We start from the raw sequence: 19,005 nt of genomic DNA, 5'->3' as shown, positions 1-19,005 counted from the left end.
TCCTGAGTAGTCCCAGCTACTCAGGAGGCTGAGGCAGGAGAATCGTTTGTACCCAGGAGGCAGAGGTTGCAATGAGCTGAGATCACACCACTGCACTCCAGCATGGGCCACCAAACGAGACTCCGTCTCAAAAAAAAAAAAACCAAGCTAGAAGTTTAATGATTTGTTTATTATGCCAGGCCAAATTGTTCTTGCACCAAAATGTCCTCAAGCTGAAATGCCTAAATCCAAACAGCTGCCTCAGTCACATGCCCTATTTGATCTGTGTCACAGATGGAGCTGTGTTAACCATATTCATCACCTAGTTTGCATGAATATTACATAGTTCAGTTCTGAGCTGCCTTAGAGGGTGGGGTACCAGCAGCCATCTCATTTGGTACCCAGGACCACAAGGATCACAGTTTGGAAGCAACATCACATGTCAGCTCCATTACTTCTGAGCTGTGTAACCTTGGGGAGAGCACTTAATTTCTGAAACCTTCACTCCTCATCTGCAAAATGGGGATAATAGTAGTACCCACCGTGCAGGGCTCTAAATGAAATAATAAAGTGTCCCAGTACTGTTATGATCATTGTTATCATAATCATGTCATGAACTAACAAATGGGCTTATTATTCAGCTTTCTAAATAGTCTCCCAATGGTCTAATGATCAGAAGGATGGTGCCAAGTAACTAGAGGAGGCCAGCACCTGGGCTCCCCTACAACTCAGGGCCTACTTGGGGTGGGGAAGGCCCACATCCAAACCAAGTTACCCTTGAGTGCCCAGCTGCTCCCTGGCCTGGACTCTGAAGTTGTAATTGGTAGCTTCCTCTTGGGAATTGGTCCTGTCCTGATTTAGTCAGAGGAGCTGGTTTAGTCTACAAGAGAGATGATTTCTTCTTGCCATGACTGTTGTAGCTGGTTGCTCTGGTTTCTCTGGTACAGTTTCATTTTATAGGAACCTAGGGAACCAAGAACTTCCTAAGGGTACATATGGGGATCTCTGTTAACATTAACCTTTTGGGAGACCAAAGTATTACCTTAGCTTATATTATACATATGCTGCTACTTGAAGTCAAAATATATCCAACCAGAGTTAGGAAGTGGGCCTTTTATTAATATATTACCTTGCTTCAGATTTTGACTGTTTCATTAAAAACCAAACAAAAAAAACTGCCATAGACAACTGGTTTCTGAAGCAATCTCCAATTTGGTATGCTTACTTTGAGTGGCCTTAGGGAAGGAATGAAAAATAAATAAAATATGAACATATATAACAAATGTTTTTAAAAACATATTTTACAAATACAGCTTTAAGAATAAAGAGATGCCTAAGTTTGTTTGCTTTTTAATGCTTTCTGTGGATACTTCATGCCACCAACTTTGTGTTTCCTTACACAGGAAATGCTTCTACAGAGAGGAATGGGGTTTCTTTTAGTGTTCAGAATGGAGATGTGTGCCTTCACGATTTCACTGGGAAACAGCACATGTTTAATGAGAAGGAAGATTCCTGCAATGGGAAAGGTCGTATGGCTCTCAGAAGGACTTCAAAGCGGGGAAGCTTACACTTTATTGAACAAATGTGATTTCTTGTAAAATCAAAGCATGATGCTTGACAGTGTGAAATGTCCAATTTTACCTTTTACACAATGTGAGATGTATGAAAATCAACTCATTTTGTTCTTGGCAACATCTGGAGAAGCATAAGCTAATTAAGGGCAATGATTATTATTACAAGAAGAAACCAAGACATTACACCATGGTTTTTAGACATTTCTGATTTGGTTTCTTATCTTTCATTTTATAAGAAGGCTGGTTTTAAGCAATACATTAAGAATGACTCCTATAAAGAAAACCAAAAAAGGTAGTGAACTTTCAGCCACCTTTTAAAGAGGCTAAATTATCTCTGATAACATCATACAAAGCAACTGTTGACTGCAGCCTGTTGGTGAGTTTAGTTGTGCATGCCTTTGTTGTATATAAGCTAAATTCTAGTGACCCATGTGTCAAAAATCTTACTTCTACATTTTTTTTCTATTTATTTTCTACTGTGTAAATGTATTCCTTTGTAGAATCGTGGTTGTTTTGTCTCATGTGATAATTCAGAAAATCCTTGCTCATTCCACGAATTCTAAAGCTCCTTTTGGAGATGGTATGGGATGTGAAATACAGAAACCTCAGTGAAATCAAGAAATAATGATCCCAGCCAGACTGGGAAAATGTAAGCAGACAGTGCCACAGTTAGCTCATACAGTGCCTTTGAGCAAGTTAGAAAAAGATGCCCCCACTGGGCAGACACAGCCCTATGGGCTCATGGTTTGGCAAACAGAGTGGAGACCATGTTTTAGCCCCACTCACCCTCTTGGGTGTACGACCTGTACAGCCAAACACAGCATCCAATACGAATACCCATCCCCTGACCGCATCCCCAGTGGTCAGATTATAGAATCTGCACCAAGATATTTAGCTTTATACCTTGGCCACAGAGAGGGATGAACTGTCATCCAGACCATGTGTCAGGAAAATTGTGAACATAGATAAGGTACATACACTGCTGCTTCTCAAATCCCCAGAGCCTTTCAGAACAGGAGAGTAGACTAGGATTCCTTCTCTTAAAAAGGTATATATATATATATATATATATATATGGAAAACAAAATCATATTGCTGTTCTTTAAAAGGCAACTGCATGGTACATTGTTGATTGTTATGACTGGTACACTCTGACCCAGCCAGAGCTATAATTGTTTTTCAAATGTGTCTTGAAGAATGCATAGTGACAAGGGGAGCAGCTATTGGGAACAGGGAACTGTCCTGCACTGCTATTGTTGCTACATGTATCGAGCCTTGATTGCTCCTAGTTATATACAGGGTCTGTCTTGCTTCCCACCTACATCTGCTTGAGCAATGCCTCAAGTACATCCTTATTAGGAACATTTCAAAACCCTTTTAGTTAAGTCTTTCACTAAGGTTCTTTTGCATATATTTCAAGTGAATGTTGGATCTCAGACTAACCATAGTAATAATACACATTTCTGTGAGTGCTGACTTGTCTTTGCAATATTTCTTCTCTGATTTATTTGTCTTGTATTTAAATGTTAAAATCAAAAATGTTAAAATCAATGAAATAAATTTGCAGTTAAGATCTTTAAGTTTGGTAATTTTCACAAAGAAAAAACATCTGCAGTCTCTTTCCCTGGCGGCCTGGCACAGAAGTGGTAGGACATGCTGATTAAGACAAACACAATTGGCTGGGCATGGTGGCTCACGCCTGTAATCCCAGCACTTTGGGAGGCTGAGGCAGGTGGATTGCTTGAGCACAGGAGTTTGAGACCAGCCTGGGCAGCACAGGGAGACCCCTGTCTCTACAAAAAATTAAAAATTAGTTAGGCACAGTGTTGTGTGCCTATACTCCTAGCTACTCAGGAGACTGAGGATGGAGGATTGCTTGAGCCTGGAAGTATGGGCCTGCAGTGAACCATGATTGTGCCATTGCACTCCAGCTTAGATGGCAGAGCGAGACACCATCTCTTAAGAAAACAAACATGACAGTAACATCTTTTGGAAAACAGCAGGTACCCTGTGACTGTTAAATTAGAGCAAGGGTTGCTCTGTCTCGTGAGATCAGTTTCTGAGGTCTCCTTTCCATTTTCCCACTACTCTTTCAAGATTATCTCTTCAACACATTGACTTTGGCCGGTAGGCAATGTACAAGACCCAATTCAGATCTCATCCAAGTATCTGCTTCTTCAGTGTCAAACAGGACTACTGAAAAGTGAGAACAGGATTTGGGATTTCTGCATTGCTGGTTAGCATGTGGGATCCCCAAATATGGGAAGCTGACCTCACCCTTGCCAGGGTCTCTGAGCAATCTCTTCTTCCGAGGTCCTCAGCTCCCACAAAGATGCCGAGTACTAAATTCATAAGGAAGATGTGAGATCTTCTAGATTGGGGGAGGGGTGAGCCCTCAGAAATCAATCCCCCAAAACAGATTATATAACCAAAATATACATAAAAGGATGCACAATGTCCAGTATCCTTTAGGTCCCACCCCCTTATTTTTCCTATTGTGTCTCTGCTGTGGTCCTTAGGCTGAATTCTCTCATCTGTTTTTCTTACTTTAGACAGACATACGGCAGGACAGAGAGTGTTTCTGAGAAGCATCTTCCTTTGCGTTTAAGATTGATCCCACGATCTGAGACACTATTGTAAGGAACCAGAGGTGGTGCCAATATTAGGAGGCAAGGAGTGTCAGGGCAGAGGCCAGTATTTAAAGAAGTATTTCCTCAAAATATTGGAGTAGTTTTGGTTTTTTGTTTTGTTTTTTTGTTTGTTTGTTTTTTCCTCAAAACACACGGCAGTCATTAACCCCACAAAGTCTGCTGACTTCAGTGAGCAGCATCATGATCGTTCTTACAGAAAATGGTGAAGCAAGACAGGCAAGCACCTGTAGTCCCAGCTACTTGGGAGGCCGAGGCAGGAAGATCGCTTGAGCCAGGGAGTTTGAGTCTATCCTGGACAACATAGAAAGACCTCGTGTCTTTAAAATAAACAAAAAACGGTGAAACAGCTTAACTTGGGATACTGAGTGTGTCTAACCAGGTCAGCTAGGAGTCAGTCAGTTTGTCGAAGGCCATTTAGAGGACGATCTAATTTACTGCATAACCAATTCACAGAGTGGACTTGTTTGGTGTCATTTTGTCTCCATAAGAGCATTTTAAGGACTCTTTAGTTTGTCTTTGTCTCTGCTCCTTGCTGTTCTAGTTGGAGTCCAAAGGACAGGAAAAAGGAAAGACTGGGTAGGCATAAGAAGAACATAATCTTCAATTTGAAGAATTCTTATCAGTATATACTTTTTTTTTTTTTTTTTTTTTTTTTTTTTTTTTTTTTTTTTTTTGAGACAGAGTCTTGCTCTGTCACCCAGGTGGAGTGCAATGGTACAATCTTGGCTCACTGCACCCTCCACTTCCTGGGTTCAAGCGATTCTCCTGCCTCAGCCTCTCGAGTAGCTGGAATTACAGGCGCCTGCCACCATGCCCGGCTAATTTTTGTATTTTTTGTAGAGATAGGGTTTCACCATATTGGCCAGGCTGGTCTTGAACTCCTGACCTCAAGTGATCCACCAGCCTCAGCCTGCAAAAGTGCTGGGGTTACAGGTGTGAGCCTCCACGCCTGGCCAGTATATACTTTTTTCTTTTCATGTTAATCTCCAGGTACAGCATCAAGAAGTCAGAGCAGGCAAAAATGGAATATATGTTCTTTTAGAATATATTCTTTTAAATATATTCCTCACTGTAAAGAAATCTTATGTTCCCTGGTGTTTCCTCTCTTGATCTGTCAGTCTCAAACGAACTACAGGAAGCTGGAGCAGAGACAAATTCAACATTCTTTAAAATGTAATGAAAAAATGATTTCCAGTCAACTAAATTATCATATAAATAACTAAATTTGGTGAATTGGTCATTTTCAACAAACTCATTCAGAATTGACCCTTTGGGTCAAAGATGGAGTGATTTTCTTTAGAGCCAAAGACCTGAACCCTACAAGAGAAATATTTATTGGTTTCCACCTTGGATGTTAACACGGGGCTCTCTAGAAACTAACTGGGCTGAAGCCTCTGTGGCAGGATGATGGCAGATCCTCTGGTTGGGGTCAGAAAAATCATACATGGTGCTACCCCAGGGTCCAGTTCTGGGTTTTCATCTTTATGGAGATCACGAATCAGCTTCAGAAACAATAACATTCCCTATCATTATACTATATCTGATTCTTGACGAATATTTGAGAAATGACTTGCAGACAAATTTCTATTGAGTGATAACCAGAGAATGGCTTTATGGATATGGGGACCAAGATATGGAGGTTTTGTACTTCAGGGATATGAGGATACTAAAATATGAGACTGATTTATTCTATAGCACAGCTTACTGGTCCAAAATGAATCACTAAAATTTGCTTCGAAATTTAAAAGCTAAAACGGAGTAGCCTTCCTTCTTGGTTTTATCCCAGAATTTTGAGCTTATTGAAGAACATAGCTTAGATGTTGCTATGCAATCGTATAGACCAAAGCCTAAGCATGTAGACTGCCTATACACCAAAAGGGGTGCATGTGTATATAGCAGAATTAGCAAAGAATGAAGTCAAGAAACTGAAAATATTTCTATACTAGGTGGAAATGCCAGATAAGGAGCAAAGATCAGTTATTTCCCGTATGGCTGCAAAATCAACTCCTAAAGAAGGACCCAATGGGCCGGGCGCGGTGGCTCAAGCCTGTAATCCCAGCACTTTGGGAGGCCGAGACGGGCGGATCACGAGGTCAGGAGTTCGAGACCATCCTGGCTAACACGGTGAAACCCCGTCTCTACTAAAAAATACAAAAAGCTAGCCGGGCGAGGTGGCTGGTGCCTGTAGTCCCAGCTACTCAGGAGGCTGAGGCAGGAGAACGGCGTAAACCTGGGAGGCTGGAGCTTGCAGTGAGCTGAGATCCGGCCACTGCACTCCAGCCTGGGCGACAGAGCAAGACTCCGTCTCAAAAAAAAAAAAAAAAAAAAAAAAGAAGGACCCAATGGAAACAAAAGCCACAATGAAAAGAAGCAATGATCCCAGCTTTTAGATGCAGATAAATACATGAAAATTCTAGCAAGAGTACATATTCAGATTCCAAAACATTTAGTGATGATAACAATGTCTAGTTTTATTCACTCCTAGACCACAGCAAATTCTTCATGGAGGCACATCACATGGATCGCTGCATAATTCAAGAGCCAATATTAAGAAAACAAAGTATTATATGAAGTAGTATGTGAGCTGATGAAGGGTTTGGCGCTTTAGTTGAGTGACAGAGTAAAGCCATAGATTTATGTTCTGGAATATCTAACATAATTTGGTCAAGGACCAAACATAAGGGAATGCAGCTAAGCAGGACTGATTTCATTTACTCATGCGAGCAACATTAATTGAGCTCCCACTATACGCTCAACACTGTACCAGGCATGGTAGGAGACACCAAAAGACTGTTTCAATGAATAACGTACATTCCAATTAGGAAAATATGCCTCATCCACACGTGAAAACATAAATAACAGGAGGCAATACATTGTGGCCAAGTGACAACGAAATTAGTTATGATTTATTAAGTATTTTTCTACTAGCCAGGCTTGTGCTAAATGCTTTATATTCATCCTCCTGATCTTAAGTCATCCTGTGAGGTAGGTGCTATGATTATCCCCATTTTACAGATGAGAACACTGAAGTTCAAACATGTAAAACGGGATGCAAAAGGTCATACCACTTGTAAATGGCAGAACTGACATTTGAACTCAAATTGAATTGACTCTAAGTCCTAAGCTCTTACTAAACAAATGGCTATAGAAATTCAGAAAATGGGGAAGGCTAATAGACGAGCTGAGCTAGCCGTTAAGGGAAAGATAAGCTTCAGTTAGTCAAGGAGGAGGAGGAAGAGCCGAAGGGGTCAAGCATAGAGTAAATGCATGGAGACTGGCAAAGAGCTTGCGGAAACAATGATTACATTAGTCTAGCTGTCCAGTGAATTCCTATGTGGGCCAGATACTGGTGGATAATGAATACCAGGTCGAAGATTGTGAACTGTGGGTTATCAGCAGCCAGGAAACATTATAACGAATGCCAAGTTTCAAGCTGTAGACCTGTGGGAGATGAACTGCGAACCCGCCCGGGAAAGCGGCGCCCAGGTGGCTAGGGGCGGGGTCACAGGCGCCAGAGGTGTCGCTGGGGCACCTCTCCGGGCCTTCCCCCTTTTTCTTCCGGGCTGGGTCCCGCTACTCCAGTTCCGCTAAGCGGCGGAGACCGGGCCGGGGCGGGACTACAATCTTGACCCTCACAGGGGTGCCCAGGCGGCCGCGGTGGGCGGCCCTCTTTCTCCGGCCTCGGGTGGGATTGGCACCCATCTCGGGGGGCTCCTCACTACCACGCAGGGAAGCCAACTCGTTCCCCGCCCGGAGCCGGGTTCCCCTAGACTCCCGCGGGCAGCCTCCTTTTTCGTCCCCCCCCCCCCGAGGCCGCGACTCTGAGGGTTCCGCTCTGCGGCGGAGGCGGGGCCGGGGATCTGGGCGGGGCCGTGGGGGTCATTCCAGGGCGCGGGGCGGGGCCATCTCCTTACCTGTGCCCCTCAGGGCTCCAAAGGTTCCACTCCGCGGCGGGGGCGGGGGCGGGTCCGGAGGGCGGGTCCAAGGCGCCCAGGTGGCCGCGACGGAAGGGCTTGTTTCTCTGGCCTAGGCTGTGGTTGGCAGCCGGCCGGGGAGAGAAGGGACTCAGGGAGGCAACCTGGTTCCCGCCCGTTGCTGATTTCGCAGCGCTCTCCCGGGCCGCCCCCTTTTCCTTCCCCCTCAGGCCACTACTTGGAGGGTTCCGCTCCGCGGCGGGGGCGGAGCCAGGGGCGGGGCTGAGCGCGGCCTGGGCGGGCTACCCGGCGGCTGGGGTGGGCGGGCGTCTTCTTCCCGCCCGAGGGACCTCCTCGCGACCGCCGGGACGTAAAAGGGGCTTGGCAGGGGCGTCCTCGCCCCACGCCCGAAACTCGGTTTCCCGCTGCTCCCTCGAGCGTCGGGAGCCCAGCAGGCCTGGCCGAGGCGGGACCTTCGTCGCTCCAGCCCCTGTCCCCGCCTCCGCGCCTCCCCACCGCGCGAAGCTCTGGTTGACTTGCTTTCCGACCGGACTTAGGGGCTAGCGTTTAGAAAAGTCTCGACCTCCTCCGGCCCGGTCCCATCCTGAGAACTGTCTAAGGCTGTGAGTGTCCGGGAACCAGACCCGCTTGGAGGCCTCAGCCCTGACGTCCCGCGCCCACGCGGCAGATCGGGCACTACGGCCCGGGAGCGTCTGGGAGATGCGGAGCAGGAGCAATTCCGGGGTCCGCTTGGACGGGTACGCGCGGCTGGTGCAGCAAACCATCCTGTGTTACCAGGTAAGGAGGGACCGCCCCACAGGGAACGCGTGAAACTGCCCTCTTTTGTCACTCATTCTCCTTCCCAGGCCTCTGGCCCTCTTGTGACCCGAGACCTTGCAATTAAGAGTTTGCTATTTGAATCTAGTCCTTGCTAGCTAGTGATTACCACCCCATTACCACGCCGTGCTCCTTAAGATTCAGGGGACCTAACTGTTGCTACGGCTACTTTTCACAGAATTCTTTGGCCATTGTTCAGGATGAGAATGAGCCTCCTCCGTGCCCGTGGTCCAAACTGCCTGTTTTTGCATTGACTTTGCTTTTTTTGGACGAGAAAATAGGTGTGGGGGTTGGGGGGGGCGGTGGGACAGACTACACTGAATGAGAACAGTAGACAGGAGTGAAGAAGCTCCTGAAGTTTACGCAGGACTCTGCAGTGTGGGGAGACAGCTACTGTCCCTCCCATGAGCTGCCTTGGTAGAGACCCACCTGGAAGGCCCTTTGGGGCTACTTTGGTTGCTATTTTACAGATGAGAAAATTGTGGAGGCCAGAAAGGTCACACTGCATGTAGCAGGTCAGACCCAAAGGCTCCCAAACTCACAGGGTCCTATGACACTGCCCATGTGGTCCGAGGTATGAGTATGCCTGCTGTGCTTTGTATTCCTGGGCCAAAATTATATGTGGGTCCATCAGTGTAAGACCACTGAACTATTTTTATTCCTAGTGAAGACAGCAGCTATGTTTCTTGCCCTCAATCAACAGCAACTATTTATAGGGCCTTCAAAGTCAACGAAGGCAGTGGCATTCAGCGGTTAGAGGCCTGACCTGCAAGTTGGGAGCCATGGTCATTTCCAAGGCACTGACCGTTTTCCCTTCTTAGCTAATTTCTTAGCCTTGTTTCCTCAGGAAATATTTGTGGTGTATCTGTTATACGCAAGGCACTCTACAAAGTGCTGGGGTTACAAAGAATAAATGATCGTAGTGCAGTAACATTTATGCATAGGGTATAGGTCCAAAGTCCTTTGTCTGTTTTCGTTGTTGTTTGTTTTTGAAACAGGGTCTCACTCTGTCACCCAGGCTGGAGTGCAGTGGTGCGATCTCGGCTCACTGCAACCTCTGCCTCTCGGGTTCAAGCGACTCTCCTGCCTCAGCCTCCGGAGTAGCTGGGACTACAGGCTTGCGCCACCACGCCCAGCTAATGTTCGCATTTTTAGTAGTGACGGGGTTTCACTGCGTTAGCCAGGCTGGTCTCGACCTCCTGACCTCAAGTCATCCTCTCACCACGGCCTCCCAAAAGTGCTGGGATTACAGGCATGAGCCACTGCACCTGGCCTCAGAGTCCATTATCTGAAACCCTTTGGACCAGTTGTGGTTTGCCCATCAGAAATGTTTGGCTTTTAGAAAGGTAATATGTGTACAACATACTATATATGCCATAATAACTGCAGCCAGATCTGGGCAGCACCCCTTCATCAAACAGGTTATTACTTCCACATCAGAATATAAATATTCACATAATTTCAGTAAATGCTGAAAAGAGTTTCACATTAGTTCGGCTCATCTTTTGCCACCAAAAGAGCTTGCTGCAAACTTACGAAAACACTAAATTTTCAGAGCTTGAGATTGCACATGAAGGATGATGGTCTTTATTTTGGGAACTTTGAGGAAGGACCCCTCACCCACTTTGTGGGAGCCGGAGAGGAGTCCTGGAAGAGATGATGTTCAAGTTGAGAGTGGGAGAAGTAGTAGGCAGGCAAATGAAGGTCATTTTTCCCCTTCCTCCTTGGAGTATATGCTAATTACATCTATAAAGTGTTTTAAAATACAAGTTGAAAAACCTTTCCCTTCATGACTGTGATGGAGGGGGCTTTAAGGATTGCTGATGAAGCTTGGTTCTTTTGTCAGACTTGGGTTTGAATCCTCTGCTCTGCCTTGAATGACGTGTGATCTTTCTTGATCCCTTCTGAGTCCATGCCCCCATCTTTAAAGTGAGGATAATAACACTTGCTTCCACTGAGTGTTTCTAAGGAAAAAATTAGTGCCTACTACCTTGTCTGGCACCTACTGGGCAGCAGTAAATAATGGGCGCTCTTGGTGGTGTCATGACTTTGATAGAGGCCACACGTTTGTGCCCAGGCCTCATGGTCCTTGCAGGAGTACTCTGGCTCATGGTGCGCCCTTTCCTGAAGGTCCTGCTACAGCTCTTCATTCCTTGAGCATAAATATGTCTCCCCATTGATGCCAAGAGAGCCTAAGTACAGAGATCTCATCAGTTTCCTTCCTTTGCATCAAGCAGGGGCCAAAGGCATGAAAGGTACCCTTAAGTCCTTGTTGGTAGAAGACTTACTGCAGGGCCTGAGCCATCCTAATAACCCAGCTATCTGTCCAGGCTTGCCTTCCCTCAGAAGCGAAAGAATTCTCTTCTCATGAAAGCAAATCTGTGAGATTGGACTTTCCTCCCCAACATTTTAATGATTAAAAAAACGTTGTGTGAGCCTTTAGTTGTATTTATTTTGGGGGTAGTTGGTGAGTAACCCTCATGTTTGCCCTCTTTTTCCCTTCCTGTGTCGTCAAGCTCTTCTGGCTAACCAGGATACTCCCAGCACAGTTCTGCCGGGTAAATGTCATGCATCCACAAGTGCAGAATTGCACCCATTCACCCCCACAACTAGTGTGCACAGTTGTAGAGCCCTAACCCATTCAAGGCCTCATCACCTTCTCTGAGTAATCTTAGGCAGGTCCCCTAACTACTCTGGAAAAACGAACGAGCACTTTTATGTTATGTATATTTTACCACAATTTTAAAGAAAATGAATGAGCTGCACGAATGGTTTCTAAAGTTTATGCTGTATCTCCCCACCATCTGTAGATATGTGCAGATGTTTAGGAGGCTTTTTTTTAGTGTCAGCTGGTAACAACTCTGAACTCTGTTTCTGATTTGCTTTTTAAATTGAGATCAATTTACATTGGTTTCATTTGTTAGAAATCATTTTGCGTTAACTATGTCAAGCTAATCAGCTAATCATCATTTGAAGGTGTGGCCTGCCCCGCCACACCTGCGGGTATTTCTCCTCAGGTGGGACGAGAGACTGAGAAAAGAAATAAGACACAGAGACAAAGTATAGAGAAAGAACAATGGGCCCAGGAGACCGGCACTCAGCATACGGAGGACCTGCACCGGCACTGGTCTCTGAGTTCCCTCAGTATTTATTAATTACTATTTTCACTATCTCAGCAAGGGGAATGAGGCAGGAGAACAGGGTGATGCCCCCATCTGTAAAGTGAGGATAATAACACTTGCTTCCACTGAGTGTTTCTAAGGAAAAAATTAGTGCCTACTACCTCGTCTGGCACCTACTGGGCAGCAGTAAATAATGGGTGCTCTTGGTGGTGTCATGACTTTGATAGAGGCCACACGTTTGTGCCCAGGCCTCATGGTCACAAAGGGGAGAAGGTCAGCAGGAAAACGTGAGCAAAGGAATCTGTGTCACAAATAAGTTCAGGTGAAGGTACTATGCCTGGATGTGCACGTAGGCCAGATTTATGCTTTTCTCCACCCAAACATCTCAGTGGAGTAAAGAGTAACAGAGCAGCATTGCCGCCAGCATTATCTCACCTCCCGCCACAGGGCGGTTTTTCTCCTATCTCAGAATAGAACAGATGTACAATCGGGTTTTATACCGAGGCATTCAGTTCCCAGGGCAGGCAGGAGACAGTGGCCTTCCTCTTATCTCAACTGCAAGAGGCCTTCCTCTTTTACTAATCCTCCTCAGCACAGACCCTTCACGGGTGTCGGGCTGGGGGATGGTCAGGTCTTTCCCGTCCCATGGTCCCATGAGGCCGTATCTCAGGCTGTCTCAGTGAGGAGAAATCTTGGACAATACCCGGCTTTCCAGGGCAGAGGTCCCTGCGGCTTTCCACAGTGCATTGTGCCCCTGGTTTATTGAGACTGGAGAATGGCGATGACTTTTACCAAGCATAGTGGCCTGTAAACATTTTGTTAACAAGGCACATCCTGCACAGCCCTAGATCCCTTAAACCTTGATTCCATACAACACATGTTTTTGTGAGCACAAGGCTGGGGCTAAAGTTATGGATTAACAGCATCTCAAGGCAAAACAATTGTTCAGGGTACAAATCAAAATGGAGTTTCTTATGTCTTCCTTTCTACATAGACACAGTAACAGTCTGATCTCTCTTTTCCCTACAATCATTCTTCCGTTAGAGGCAATAGTTGGTTCACATAATTTCAGTAAAGGCTGAAATTATTAATTAAATTATTAAATATTAAATATTAATTATTAAATTATTAGTTAAGGTAACATCTTAATGAATTCCTTTTCCTGTATCTGTGAAAGAGAAGAACTTTTCCTATTAGTCATTTGCCAAATATACTTGCTGCTAAATATTATTTGGATCTTTAATGCAAAGAATGAAAGAGTTGTGGTTACAAAAAGGTCCTTTTGCAGATTTGCTTTTGTAAATATATACTCTAGGAAGTATCATTAAACATTTGTTGCCTTTAAAAAAAGAAATTTTTGCCGGGCGCGGTGGCTCAAGCCTGTAATCCCAGCACTTTGGGAGGCTGAGACGGGCGGATCACGAGGTCAGGAGATCGAGACCATCCTGGCTAACACGGTGAAACCCCGTCTCTACAAAACTACAAAAACTACAAAAAACTAGCCGGGCGAGGTGTCGGCGACTGTAGTCCCAGCTACCCGGGAGGCTGAGGCAGGAGAATGGCGTGAACCTGGGAGGCGGAGCTTGCCGTGAGCTGAGATCCGGCCACAGCACTCCAGCCTGGGTGACAGAGCGAGACTCCGTCTCAAAAAAAAAAAAAAAGAAATTTTTAGATTGTTTTGGCTCAAGTAAGAAATATGAACTTTGTGCATTTTTTTCACTAACAGCTGTTTGAAGGCTCCTTAATAAAAGTATTAAGTATGAAGTGGTGATAAGAGAATATGGATCAGAAGGAAAAACAATGGTCAAGGCAGTGTTCACTGTAACGACAGATTACTTGGTATAATAAAGCAAATAACTAAGAGACTGGGACAGTAAATACTGTTATTTAATGGCCATGGAATTTTAAATGAGAAAAATGGGATAAATAAAACATGGAGTATGGAACAAATAGTAACAATAATAAAGAGGAATTTGGGAGAGAGTTAAAAAAGATATAATTAAGTACTAGAAAATAATAATATGACAGAAGAATAGGAAGAGACTGGAGTGAAAGTGTTTTTTTGTTTTTTTTTGTTTTTTTTTGAGACAGTCTTGCTCTGTTGCCCAGGCTGGAGTGCAGTGACATGATCCCGGTTCACTGCAGCCCCCACCTCCTGGGTTCCAGCGATTCTCCTGCCTCAGCCTCCAGAGTAGCTGGGATTACAGGTGTGTGCTACCATACCTGGTTAATTTTTGTATTTTAAGTAGAGGTGGGGTTTCACCATGCCAGGCTGGTCTTGAACTCCTGACGTCAAGTGATCCACCTGCCTCGGCCTCCCGAAGTGCTGGGATTACAGGCGTGAGCTCCCGGCCAGTAGTGAAAGCATTCTAAGGGCCTTATCTCATTAAGAAGCATGATGAAGGTATTATCATAGCTTTTAAGATAAGAGTTTGTGTTTAAGCATTACTATTAATATATGTGGCATATAAAACTTTATTTCCATTTTAATTTTTTTTTGAGATGGAGTCTCACTCTGTCACCCAGGCTGGAGTGCAGTGGTGCGATCTCGGCTCACTACAACCTCTGCCTCTCAGGTTCAAGTGATTCTCCTGCCTCAGCCTCCCGAGTAGCTGGGACTATAGGTGCATGCCGCCACGCCTGGCTAATTTTTTGTATTTTTAGTAGACACGGACTTTCACCATGTTAACCAGGATGGTCTCAATCTCCTGACCTCATGATCTGCCCGCCTCGGCCTCCTAAAGTGCTGAGATTATAGGCGTAAGCCACCACGCCCGGCCTCTGTAATATATAATTTTAAAAACAATAGCAGAATAAAGAAAATCTGATCATCTGGCTGAAAGGAGGAAAAGGCTGCTGGGGAGGGTAGGAAGTAAAGAAAAAAGTGTGGTAAATATAAAGTACAAAATAAGATGCAAATAAATCCAACTACACAGTATTAGTAATCACAGCAAGAGTCTTCCTCATTAGCATAGTGGTGAGTATCTCCACCTGTCACAACAAGTATAAATGCTGAAATCCGCCAGATAGTAGAAATTATTGTTATTATTTTGAGACAGAATCTTGCTCTGTCACCCAGGCTGGAGTGCAGTGGCATGATCTTGGCTCACTGCAACCTCTGCCTCCCAAGTTCAAGCAATTTCTCCTGCCTCAGCCTCCCGAGTAGCTGGGATTACAGGCACCATCATGCCCGGCTAATTTTTGTATTTTTAGTAGAGATGGGTTTCGCCATGTTGGCCAGGCTGGTCTCAAACTCCTTACCTCAGGTGATCTGCCCGTCTTGGCCTCCCAAAGTGCTGGGATTATAGGCGTGAGCCTCTGTACCTGGCCCAGATAATAGAAATTATTTTTAAAAACTTTAAAAGGTGTATGTCGTTTGTAAGAGACGAAACCTAAAACATAGGATACTGAGAGGTTGAAAGTAATATAGTGGGACAAGATATACTGAGCAAAACTAACCAAAAATACGTTGATCTATGAATATCAGACCAAGTAGACTTTGAAAATTTTTTAAAATTATGTTAGGACTACAGAATGGTATTGCTAGATGACAGAGGGCTAATTCACCAAGAAAAATACAACAATTTTAAATCTGCAGCATACTAACAACATAGCTTCAAAGTATGTAAAGCAAAACTTGACCTAACTGTAGAAGTTGACAAATCCATAATCATAGTGAGAGTTTTTAAACCCCCTCTCTCAGATACTGTTAAGCAGAGAAATAATTAGGCCATAGAAAATCGGAGCACTGTAAGAAACAAATTTGATTAAGTACACTTACATAGAATTCCACACTGAACCAATAGGAAATACTTATTTGTTTCAGCTTCACAAGATATATTTTTCAAAAAGTGTGACAGATTAGAATATAAGGGAAATGTCAAAAAATACTGAAAGATCAACTTTATGCATGCCACATTTTTTTTGGCCAAAATGCAAGAAAATTAGAGAGCAATAACAAACAATTGCTAATGCCTCCCATGTATGTTTGGAAACTTAGCAAGCCTGCTTCTGAATATGTCATGGATTAAAAAAGAAATTATAACGGAAGTTACGAAAGAGTTAGAACTGAATGACAGCAAAAACATTCCAAATAAAAATGTATGGGATTACAGCTAAGGTGGAGTTTGAAGTGAAATTTATATCCTTACATGTATATATTGGAAAAGAAGGAAGATTTAAAAATTAATAAACTCACAGTTGTGAAAAGAACAACAGAGTGTATTCAAGAAAATAGAAGAAAGGAAATAATAAGGGTACAAGCAGCAATTAATGTGCTATGTTTCTGTGATGGACAAAGTGAAAAGCTGATTTTTTGAAAAGACTGGTAAATAGGCAGACTTCTGGGAGGGTTGGTGAGAGGGATGGGGGGAGGGAGGAGGGACAAATGAACAATACAGGAGTCCCCCTTATTCACAGGCGATACATTGCAGACCCCATGGGTGCCTGAAACCACAGATAGTAGCAACCCTATATATACTATGTTTTTTCCCTGTACATAGATACATATGAGAAAGTTTGTAAGTAAGAGATTAAGAAATATAATAAAATTGAACAATTATAACAATATACTGTAATAAAAATTATGTGAATGTGGCCTCGCTCGCTCTCAAAATATTTTATTGTGTGTAGTATTTTCAGACCACAGTTGACCACTAGTAACTGAAATGATAGAAAGCAAAACCAGACAAGGAAGGACTACTATATTAAGAGTGGGCTGTTTTCTAGATAAAGGTTACCAGTGTTAAGAAAAAATTAAATCCTGATTAGACCGGTAACCCTTAAAGAAATGGAATGAGTCCAAAAAGTCCTAGTCCAAGATGCTTTTACAGAGAAGGACCAAGGAACATTTAGAGATTGATTTCTTTATGTATCTTGGAAGTTAAAGAATTTGGGCCAGGCGCAGTGGCTCACGCCTGTAATCCTAACACTTTGGGAGGCCGAGGCAGGTGGATCACCTGAGGTCAGGAGTTTGAGACCAGCCTGGCCAACATGGTGAAACTCTGTCTCTACTAAAAATTCAAAAATTGACTGGGTGTGGTGGCAGGCAACTGTAATCCTAGCTGTTCGGGAGGCTGAGGCACGAGAATCACCTGAACCCGGGAGGCGGAGGTTGCAGTGAGCTGAGATCGTGCCACCACACTCCAGCTTGGGCGACAGAGTGAGACTTTATCTCAAAAATAAATAAATAAATAAATAAATAAATAAATAAATAAATAAATAAATAAATAATTTGACTTTTATTCTGAGTGAGAAGGGAAGTCCTGAGAGGGTTTTGAGCAGGGGAATGATATCATCCGAATCATGTTTGAAAAGAATCACTCCATTGGCTGCGTGGAATATTTACTGTAGGGGACCACGGGGCAAAGCAGAATGAATGACCTGTCAGGAAGTTTCTGCAGTTGGAGCATGATGACTCAGACAAGGGTTGTTCAAGTGGAGACAGTGTGGAATGGTGAGATTTGGGGTAAATTTCGAAGGTAGAGACAACAGGATTTCATGGTGGAGTGAGTATTGCATTTGTGAAAAAAGAAAAATCAAGAATGACTTCAAGATTTTAGGCTTAAACAACTGGTAGTATGGAATTACCATTTACTGCAATGGAGAAAATTGTGGGGAAACAAGTTTGGGGTGGAAGATAGAGTTTTGTTAAGTTCGAGGTGTTTGTTAGGCATCTGTATTAGTCCGTTTTCACGCTACTGATAAAGACATGCCTGAGACTGGGCAATTTACAAAAAAAAGATTTAATTGGACTTATAGTTCCACGTGGCTGGGGAAGCCTCACAATCATGGTGGAAGACAAGGAGGAGCAAGTCACATCTTATGTGGATGGCAGCAGGCAAAGAGAGGAGTGCTTGTGCAGGAAAACTCCGCTTTTTATACCATCAGATCTCGTGAGACTTACTATCACGAGAACAGCGTGGGAAAGACCTGCCCCCATGATTCAGTTACCTCCCACCAGGTCCCTCCCACAACATGTGGGAATTGTGGGACTACAATTCAAGATGAGATTTGGGTGGGGACACAGAGCCAAATCATATCAGTATCCAAGTAGAAATGGTAAGTAGGCAGTTGAATATGTGAGTCTAGAAGTTAGGGGAGAGGTCTGGGCTGGAGACAGAAATGTGGGAGTCATTGGTATGTGTGTGGAGGTTAAAAGATCCTGAGACGAGACGAGATCACAGGAACAAGTACAGACAGAAAAGAGATGAGGTTCAAAGAGGAGACCCCCGAAAATGAAGAGATCCAGATTATGAGGGGGAGGTGCTGCCAAGGGGCACGAGAAGAAGCCATCATGGAAGTAGCAGGAAAAGCAACCAAGGGTCAGTGTCCCCCCAAAGTCCTATGTTGAAGCCCTAATCTCAAGGTGATGGCATTAGGAGGTGGGGCCTTTGGGAGATGATTAGGTCATAACGGTAGGGTCCTGATGAATGGGATTAATGCCCTTCTAAGAAGAGACACAAAAGAGATGATTCTCCTCACCACCACCATGTGAGCTCACAGCAAGAAGGTGGCCATCTGCAAGCCAGGAGGAGGGCCCTCACTAGAACTTGACCCTGCTGGCACCCTGGTCTCAGATTTCCTAGCCTCCAGTAATTGCAAGAAATATATTTCTGTTGTTTAGGCCACCCAGTCTATGGTATTTTGTTAAAACCACCCAAACTGACTAAGATAGAAGTCGGGAACGTGATTCAAGGAGGAGGAAGTAATCAGATGAGCAAAAGGCTAATAATGAGACAAGGTCAAGTAGCATCAGGACTAAGAGTTGACCATTAGATTTGGGGATGTGGAAGTTATTGGTGACCATGTCCAACAGTCTATATGGAGTGTAAGACACAAAAATTGGGCAAATCGGACTCAGAAGGAAAGGACAGAAACTGAAGATTCTGAGTTTAAACAGTTCTTCTGAAGAGTTCTACTGTAAATA

General features: G+C 44.1%; 2 protein-coding genes across 15 annotated transcripts in view; both read left to right on the top strand.

Annotated features, from left to right (window-relative positions):
* Positions 1 to 3,133, top strand: part of ADGRG2 (adhesion G protein-coupled receptor G2) — a 138,528-nt gene extending 135,395 nt beyond the window's left edge. For all 10 annotated transcript variants that reach the window (XM_030933796.1, XM_030933794.1, XM_030933792.1 and 7 more), the window contains one exon: positions 1,383 to 3,133. In XM_030933796.1, coding sequence (XP_030789656.1) covers positions 1,383 to 1,567 — 185 coding nt within the window. In that variant the 3' untranslated portion in view covers positions 1,568 to 3,133. The remainder of the gene's footprint in view (positions 1 to 1,382) is intronic.
* A 5,488-nt stretch (positions 3,134 to 8,621) lies between these two features.
* PHKA2 (phosphorylase kinase regulatory subunit alpha 2) overlaps positions 8,622 to 19,005 on the top strand; it is a 95,635-nt gene continuing 85,251 nt past the window's right edge. For 3 of the 5 annotated variants that reach the window (XR_004058324.1, XM_010363808.2, XM_030933790.1), the window contains exon 1: positions 8,717 to 8,916. Coding sequence is in view for 3 of the 5 variants with exons in the window: in XM_010363808.2 (XP_010362110.2) it covers positions 8,839 to 8,916 (78 nt within the window). In the remaining 2 variants the exon portion in view is untranslated. Of the gene's footprint in view, positions 8,917 to 19,005 lie in introns of all 5 variants that reach the window. The other 2 variants (XM_010363806.2, XM_030933791.1) reach the window with 2 other exon arrangements.

This window comes from Rhinopithecus roxellana, chromosome 7, assembly GCF_007565055.1.
Source record: "Rhinopithecus roxellana isolate Shanxi Qingling chromosome 7, ASM756505v1, whole genome shotgun sequence".
In the NCBI taxonomy this organism is placed as follows: domain Eukaryota; kingdom Metazoa; phylum Chordata; class Mammalia; order Primates; family Cercopithecidae; genus Rhinopithecus; species Rhinopithecus roxellana.
This window is presented reverse-complemented; position numbering and strand designations above follow the sequence as displayed.